This window comes from Alosa pseudoharengus, unplaced genomic scaffold (assembly GCF_046254945.1).
Source record: "Alosa pseudoharengus isolate Yale_2024_CS ecotype anadromous, Long Island Sound unplaced genomic scaffold, YU_APseudo_1.1 YU_APseudo_1.1_scf_2, whole genome shotgun sequence".
Lineage (NCBI taxonomy): Eukaryota > Metazoa > Chordata > Actinopteri > Clupeiformes > Clupeidae > Alosa > Alosa pseudoharengus.
Genome location: NW_027468663.1, coordinates 57950317 through 57959493, shown reverse-complemented (window position 1 = coordinate 57959493; position 9177 = coordinate 57950317). Strand labels below are relative to the sequence as shown.

The 9177-nt window shown below is 41.3% G+C and overlaps 1 protein-coding gene and 1 long non-coding RNA gene across 2 annotated transcripts; one reads left to right on the top strand and one right to left on the bottom strand.

Annotated features, from left to right (window-relative positions):
- Positions 1-1574: 1574 nt before the first annotated feature.
- LOC143134914 (uncharacterized) lies at positions 1575-2020 on the top strand. Its single transcript, XR_012988731.1, has 2 exons — positions 1575-1815; positions 1904-2020. It is a non-coding gene; the product is annotated as an uncharacterized LOC143134914 (long non-coding RNA).
- Positions 2021-3460: 1440 nt separating this feature from the next.
- Positions 3461-6832, bottom strand: LOC143133606 (DELTA-sagatoxin-Srs1a-like). Its single transcript, XM_076293354.1, has 2 exons — positions 6762-6832; positions 3461-3896 (listed from the first exon to the last, which is right to left on the bottom strand). The coding sequence occupies exons 1-2, from the start codon at positions 6830-6832 to the stop codon at positions 3461-3463; spliced, it is 507 nt and encodes a 168-aa protein (XP_076149469.1).
- Between the last annotated feature and the right edge of the window lie 2345 nt (positions 6833-9177).

Genomic DNA, 9177 nt, shown 5'->3' with positions numbered 1-9177 from the left:
TTCATACAACATTTGGGTTCTATGGAATTATTTGTTTTCTTATTGGACAGGAGACAGCTATTCCCAAAAGTGGGAATATCCCAGGTCAATAGAATAATCTGGTGTTTTAAGGTTAATTAGTCGGTGGCAGAATTAATGTATTGAATCAACACAGCATTTGTGATCGCAGGGTTGTTACCTTCGCCACTCGGCCTCAGAACCTCAAGGTTACAGCCAAACAAAACACCTGTGATTATATCATTACCCAACACTCCTACTCACACAATTTCAAATTGCTTAACCTCTTTTCAGCCTTGGTAACTGAATACTAAAATTAAACTTAGGTTGATTGTCAGTTATCAGTCTTATCCTGTGGGTCATGTGCACTGCTGTTATTTTCTTATAACTTAATATAAAGCATAGTTTGGATTGGATTCTGATTAGCAGTCAGTGGTTTAGCTACTCTCCACCTCAGCCTCTCCAAGGTCTTTATGCTCTCTCCTGGTTGACCAATGCCTACCCTGCAACGTGGTTTGTTTGTACACATCACTTGAATTCATGAAACACATGAATTTTACTTCAAATGTTAATAGAAAGAATTGTCAGTGTGATTTATTAATGTGTTCCCTACATGCATTTAAAATAAACGATTCATCAATTCAGTATCTGAATATATTTGATTGCTATTTTTCAGTTTGTGGAAATTAGAAAATTGTAGTTCTGGATGGTAAACATTAATCTCAGTTTAGCATTATTTTTGTGGGGATGAGTCATCAGGCAGTAAATAAACAGTACAAACCAGTGGTCAATTTTTCTGGCTTGAAGATAGTTTGACTTAAAAAATAAATAAATAAATAATATCTCTGATTATTATTGCATTTGATATAACCTCAGCTAACAATTGGTGTTGGGAAACGGCAACATTGCTAAATGACCATAGGGCCACGTTATGGCCACGTTGCTCAAGTCACCAAATGGCAACGTTACCAAATGACCATAGCGCCACGTTGCGGCCACGTTATTTAGACCACTAAATGGCAACGTTGCCAAATGACCATAGGGCCACGTTATGGCCACGTTGCTCAAGTCACCAAATGGCAACGTTACCAAATGACCATAGCGCCACGTTGCGGCCACGTTATTTACACCACCAAATGGCAACGTTACCAAATGACCGTAGGGCCACGTTATGGCCACGTTGCTCAAGTCACCAAATGGCAACGTTACCAAATGACCAAAGCGCCACGTTGCGGCCACGTTATTTACACCATCAAATGGCAACGTTACCAAATTACCATAGGGCCACGTTATGGCCACGTTGCTCAAGTCACCAAATGGCAACGTTACCAAATGACCATAGGGCCACGTTATGGCCACGTTATTTACACCACCAAACGGCAACATTACCAAATGACCTTAGCGCCACGTTGTGGCAACGTTGCTCAAGTCACCAAATGGCCACTTCATAGTGGCAACGTTGTGGCCACGTTGCAGGAAGGTTGCCAGAATGTTAGTTGGCCGTGACCAACTGGCAACTTATAGGCAACGTGGCTGTTTAGTTGTGTGTTAGCTGGGAATATATGCAGTAACGGACTCCCCAGAGAAGACGTTAGTTTGGCATGTTTTAAGACACGACGAGCTAGTAGCCTGTGTGTGTGAGATGAAAGTGGAACCCTTTCTCTCATGGTTGGTGACCGAAAACGTTGGCTATGTTGTGCCTCTCTTAATTGAAATGTTGTTTTCTGTAGCCCACACTACTAAATTTGGAGGCAGCAACCTGAAGGGGAAGGAGAAGCTGCCACTGCTCGGAACCCGGAGTATGCAGCACAATAAAACGTAAGTAAAACTTCGGGACAGTCTGCACAAATTAAAAAAAAAGTGCAGCTCTTACCTGAAAGCTAAAGGTTTTCTTCTTTGCTTGCAGGCCCGGCAGCAGCAGTAGGAGGAGGAGGAGGAGCAGCAGCAGCAGCAGCACATCAAGTCATCGGCAGGAACTCCCAAATTAAATGAATTTAAATAAATGGTGTAATCAAATGTGAAATGTCGCTCTGTTCTTCCTAAACCAAGTGAGTGGGCAAATGAGGACTGCATCTGCAGATCCGCCCAGAGCTGTTTTTTTAACATCCTGACAACATTCTGGCGACCTCCAACATGGGTTTCAATGTTGCTATAAAGTTGCGGTTACGTGGCCATTAAGTTGCAGGAAGGTTGCCTGCATGTCGCCTATATGTCGCGGTAATGTTGTCAAATAACGTGGCGGCAACATCAAGGCGTCTTTCACTTTTCCGGTTGCCGCCACGTTGGAAATTAACGTGGCGGCAACGTAAACATTGGTTGGAAAATCACGTTGCGGCCACGTGATGGCCACGTTAGTGTGTTTGCTGGGCTTCTCAAACTTAAAAATTGTGAAGAATAGGCTATGAAGCTCATTGAGTCAGGACAACTTGGAGGCTTTCATGTTAATGTGCATAGAGAGGGAAATCCTCATGTCTATAAGAAACGATACAGTCATAAAGTGGCTGAAACCATTGCACTGCTTAGGCGGCTAACTGGTGCTGTAGATGTTGCTGGTGCTATTCACAATGTAACTGTAAACTGTACTGTGAATTGAACTGTAAACTAGTTTAATATGGCTCTTTGTGGAAGGGTGGGATTCATTTCAAATGCTTTATTCCTTTCTTTCTGCTTTTGTTAATTTATCAACCTATCCTTGTGGAATAGTGGAATATGTTTTGTTAACTTCTCAGCTTAAGTGAATTATTATTTAACCTTTACATTGTTGAACCATAGCATTAATAAAAACTATTGCTTCATTTATCCAATTTCCACCACCATGGAAAAAGTGGGCCGGTCCTGGGCCTGAAACTCCCGGGCTGAAAAATGTCCCCACTCTGGCCCTGCTTCAGGTCACAAATGCAGACGAGTATTGTCACATTCTTCATCCAAAGGTTCAGTGACAAGATTTCAGTGAATGAAACTATTCATAATGAAAAATATGTATGTCAGTATTTATGACATATACTTTTGTAAATTGAGTATCCCAACAATTTTATATTGTCAGATTCCACACATTTCCACCTATGTAACTATGAGTAGATACTGGCATGCTTCCTGGTGAAATCAATGCAATAACTTGAAAAAAAATGAATGACACCAATTTTTTTTTTCTTGATATAAAGGCTGACACAAGACATATGCAAATATCATCACATCATACTTTCCCATATATAGTTAGCTCAGGCTGTCCTGAAAACCCCCCAAGATACAACATATATAGATGTTATTTATTTTCATTGTTTATTTGGATAGGGACAGTGCATATTGATGGACATCAGTGCAAGTACACAATGTAAATATGCTGGAGTTTAGCACCATAGCTAATTTTTATCTATAAATTGAATTCATTTGCTCTGAAATTATTGTTACCGCCATAGGTGTTACAACACTGCATTGATGCTAGAATTTGAATGCACCCCTGGTGTCACTTGTTGTAGACATTGACCTTGAGGACAGGCTCACAGCTATCCGACATATTGGCAGTGATGCCCAGTTTGTAACTGATGGCCCCTGAACAGTCACTGTAAGTGAGACTGCCCTCAGAGGCTTTAGCCCTGACAAATCCGTTTTGATCTCCATAATACATTTCATTAAACAGTTTATCGTCACAGACCGTTTCCTTGCAGAACACTCCCACTGCGTACCAGTTAGAGTGGGAAACAAAGTCATACGGATTAGAGAACATCACAGCTATTTTTCCCATGCACTGATCTTCACATCTCTGGTAGATGTCATAGGTGAAGACGCCCACAGCCCCACAGGCTGTGTGGGGTTTCTTGACGAAGCGACCACTTCCTGTTTCGGATGGGCTGAGTCTCGGAGGCAGAGGAACATCACAGAATCCACTGACACAGTGCGACCTGGACAAAAAAAAACACAGTCAAATCACAGACATTTGTGGCTAATGTAAGCACCAGTTTTCAGAACCAATGAGGGAACTGGAAGTGGTTGAAGAAAATGGTGAAGCTCTCCACACACTGTGGAAAATATAACAATTGATTATATAACCCCTATAAACCTAATAAATCTGACTCTGCTTAATGTGGAAAAGTTTCACTTCAATGTTACTATCCGTAGTAGGCTGATATACTCACAATACAGCTTGTGAACATGCCTCACATCACCTGCTTCCTTAGACCCGTAGGAATAATGTAATGTTGGTGGACCAGAGGTTACAGTGCTGACCTGGACTGCTAAACTTGCCAGTGTGCTAAACAGTTTATCCAAATCCTGAGCTACAGAGGGCTCAGATTGTACTGGTTTGGGGCTGGTTAGGGACTGTACCATATTTAGCTGGGGGGGGGGAGGGCCGGTCGCCAGACGATTGGGTTAAAAATGTTCTGCCTGGCCCTCCCCCCTGGTCAAATTTTTTTTTCCAGGGGCCTCCCCCCAGCCTCCCCCCATTCTCCTAGGCCCTCCCCCCTACGTGAATCAAATAAAGCTGGTCGAAAAATGACGTTTACAAGGTTAAAACGGCCAGCAAATGTCATAAGCACACATACACACACGGGTACACACCAGTGTTGCGCGGGTTTGGTCACAAGCGGCCCGCGGTCGCCCGATATTTTAATCAACCCGACCGCAATCGGACCGCGAATATTAATTAGGACAAAATTATACACGACCCGCGATCCGACCCGCTTATTTACAAAATGTGTGCTTTTGGTTATAGCCTGCATGCAGTGTGACAGTAGGCCATTTCTGTAAAACAAACTAATTTATTTGCGAAACTTTATGCAGTAGAACTACACGCATAGGCATGCAGGACATAATGTTTGCGCAGGAGAGAGAATGAGAATAAGAGCGCAAGCACGCACGCAACCACCAAGGATTAGAACACTAGGATAAGATTTGAAGGCCATGGACATACATCTTTCTTTCAAAAACAGAAATGTTGAGGCAAGGTAGGCAAGAGAGATACATTGCTGGTCAAAACGTTAGCGTAAGAACTGGTTTATAATGCTGAATGAGGCACAAAGCTTTACTAAAGCGCATCCACTGTTTAAAGTCACAAACACAACGAACTAAGTTAACTTGTATGCATGCGCAAACCTATACATACCGGTAGATATGGCTGTGTAGTCTGTGCCATAACATTTATTCCTGCAGGCTGCCCGTTTTGGCTGTCATACTTTTAAATGGCTTCGCAAGAAGTAGGCCTACATAGACCATAACTTGTACTACTGTCATCTTCTTTAAGAACTTTTCCCAATATTTCCCATAGCCTATATCGCTTTTCCTGAAGGGGTGTCTTTATTATTTTAACTCGCGTCTTCAGCTTCTTTACTGTTGACTTTACTGTATTGATGCTTTACTGTATTGATGCTAGCCTTCTCGTGATATTTTAAGTAGGCCTATTTGTAGAAAATATATATTTAATTATTTTTAACTGACCCGCCCGCAAATGACCCGAATATCATTAAAATATTTTGTTTATGACTCATAACCGCGGTCATCCGCGGGCGACCGCTTAATTTCGGGCAGACCGCGCAACACTGCTAGACGCCATGTTTAAAAACCTGCAAGCTTCCGGTAGGGTTGCGACTTTTTGGACTCGCCCACTCTGTCAAAGAGACGTGAATCATGTTTTGGCGTACAAACCTTTTAAAATATCGAAAACGGATCATTGATCAGGGAAAAAAAAAATCATGGATCAGGAAAAAATAATTTTCCTCGGCCCTCCCCCCAGGCCAAAAGATTTCTCCTGGGCCTTCCCCTAAGGCTTAAAAAATTCTCTTAGGCCCTCCCCCCCCCTGACGACCGGCCCTCCCCCCCCGGTAAGTATCATACAGTCCCTTAGTATATAGACAGTTGGCAAACTGCCCATCACTATATAATACAATAGTCAGTTCGGCCGTCACAGACACCACTTCAGTTGATTAGCTTCTACGGCTGCCATAGCTAATCCCAGTCATCCATTGCAGTACAACACTGTTACCTATAGTAGGATGATGTCCATAAGTGCAGAAAGGCTATGCGGGTCAGGGTATAAAAATGTATTTGTCCGGTACAAGTTACTCATCCAATACATTATAGAAGTTCATCAGTCAAGACAAGCCATTATAGAGTGAATCAATCAAGACATGACAATGTGCATTTGATTACATGTCCTGGTCCTGTGGACATGTGACAATCAGTGACAGTACACTGCAAAAAATGAAATCTAACCAAGTGTTATTAATCTGTTTTTAGCATTTTTACCTAGTGCCCTCTCGAAAGATCATTCTGACTTAATTTAGGAAGACTTATTTTAAGGAGTCTTATCAAGACAAATTTACTTAACGCACTGGCAGACAAATTTGCTTGTTTTAAGGACAAATTTGCTTAACGCCCTGGCAGAAAAATTTGCTTGTTTTCAGGGTGAGATGTCTTAAAATAAGTCAAACTTTTCTTAAATTAAGTCAAATGATTTCACAACCGACGACCCGGGTTCGATTCCCGCCCCGTGGTCCTTTCCGGATCCCACCCCGACTCTCTCTCCTACTCACTTCCTGTCCTATCTGATTAAAATGCATAAAAATACTTTAAAAAAAATAAATAAAAAAAATTTATTTTACAAGAAAGCGCTAGGTAAATCTCTTTATACTGAAAACAATACAAACTAGTTATTTTTATCTTGATATAGGACTAATAATCTTGGTTAGCATGCAGGCTGAGCTGTAGCCTAGTTTAGCACACTGGCTGAGCTGTAGCCTAGTTTAGCACAAAGACTGAACTGTACTTACTTCTCATTGCACAGGGTGAACATAGAGCTGTTCTCAATCTCAATGGTGCACTGGCGATGTGTATGAGCCATGTTTTGAACCTGTGCAGAAAACAGCACAAACATTCAGAATAAGTTTTTGTTTCACAAAGTAGTTGTATTCTTTCCATCCATTGATTTATTGCTATGCAAGTGGACCAACCCCACATACAAGGAATTACAGCCCAGAGTTACTTACTTCTGGCCTTTTGGGTGGGGGTTCAGGTCTTCAATCTGTGTCTGTGAGATGATGTCAAGAGGTTTTCTGAGCTCTAGCTGATCTGTAGACTGCAACAGTATGAAGGTTTTATATTCTGATGATTGGGTGTGCCTCCACCTCATACTTGGATAAGGTACCATGGAATTGTCTCATTAACCAGAGTGTGTGTGTGTGTGTGTGTGAAAGGGTGTGTATATGAGTGAGAAAGAGTGGGCAAAGTGTGATAAAAAAGAATGGAGATACGCAAACACAGACACGTTACAATTTACTGCATACATATTCCATTGGTCAGCAAAGCTTTCTCAGAAATTACTCTGAAATGACTGCCTACATATGTGCAGTGTTTGTGGTTTGCTTCACCTAATTCATAGGAAGCGCTGATGCATTTCCCTGCAAGAAAAGATTTGTCTGCATGCCATCCCCATCAAAAGGCGGTGACAGTAAGCAGTAAGAGTTTAAGAGTATAAATCCTCTGTGACAGTGTTGACTTTCCAAGTTCAACCTGCTGGTGTGTTCTGCCCAGGCGTTGACAGTTTTGTTTCTCGTACAGGAGGGTCCCTGTTCTGAACCTGAATGCCTTGTTCTGACACTCATGCAACATTCAAAAGTAGTTCAGATAGCCTATAGCCATTTTCACATTATTGCTCAGTCTGTTTAGTCATAAAATGACTTAGTTTGGAAGGCCTTATGTCCAAATCGACAGGTGCAGTCTTCTTTTACATTTGTAAACCTGTTCACCGTGACATGTCGTCTGCACGACAGTTTTTCCAATGGAAGGAGTGTCAATTTCCAACTCTGGTAATGTCAAAAGACACCTTTGACCTCCTTCAATTTCCAACTCTGGTAATGTCAAGAGACACCTTTGACCTCCTTCAATTTCCAACTCTGGTAATGTCAAGAGACACCTTTGACCTCCTTCAATTTCCAACTCTGGTAATGTCAAGAGACACCTTTGACCTCCTTCAATTTCCAACTCTGGTAATGTCAAGAGACACCTTTGACCTCCTTTTCACCTTTAGGCACACTTTGAACAGGATTATTATCCTACGTAAGCATGTTGCATATTTGATTCAAATTCAGCGTTTATTGCGAACTATTTGTTTCTCAGCAAAAGCAACGATGAAACGGTAACAAATAAATGTAAAGAGTCATATCATGTGGAGTTCATTTTTTCGTTGTGGCAAGTAGACGTGTAATAAGCGGGATAATGTATAGAACGCCGGTCATTATCCGAAAATAAGTCCCTTCAGGACAAAGCAAGACCCCTCCACTGGCGCGTCGGGCCTCATTTTCAGATAATGACCGCCGTTCTATACATTATCCCTTACTTATTTATTTATTTTGCCTAATTTATTGTTCAAAATGTCATCACTGATTATAACATTTGGAAAATGTGTTTGAAAACCCAAACTAAGAATAATACAGCCTAATAAAGGCAGGTAATTAAATCTTGCAGTGCATGCTGGGAAGCAAATAAGGCTGCAAAGTTCACCTTAACTTATCAATAATTATATATAAACAACTAAAGTTAACATAAAAATTCACCTTAATTTTACACGTAACCACATAAGGGTTATGTAGAGCTTCACCTTAACAGCAAGTGTCCATTTAATTATAACATACAAAGTTTATGTAGAAATTTACATTCACTTAATGTAATCAATTATGATTTTATTTATGATTTTATTTATGATTGAATCACATTTACTGAACATGATTTTTGAATGGCTTTTGAAGGCTTATGCTATCCCGACAACTTACCTGGGGGACAGGGCCATTAAACTTTACCCTTTACATTAAAGGTACATGATATAAATACATGGAAAATTGTCATGTAATTAAATTACATGAAGTCTAAGTTTTTTGGCTTAATAATTTTTTTGTGTGCATTAGCCACGCCCCTAGTCGTCACATATTGAGGCTTGGTCATTGACCCCTGTTCAACAGTTGAAGCAGAAGGTACCCCCATTGCGTCGCTCCTGGACGATGAAGGCCGCCCCATAGACCTGAACGTAAATCCCTCGTCGTTGTTTTTTAACGCATAGGGCTGCCCAATTGACTTGAATGTAAAACCCTCACCGTCGCATTCTGACGCTGCGGTCAACGATGAAGAGATGTGCTTGCGATTGAGATTTACGGTTTTGAAGCAGTCATCCAACGCGTGCTGGAAAATGTTGGT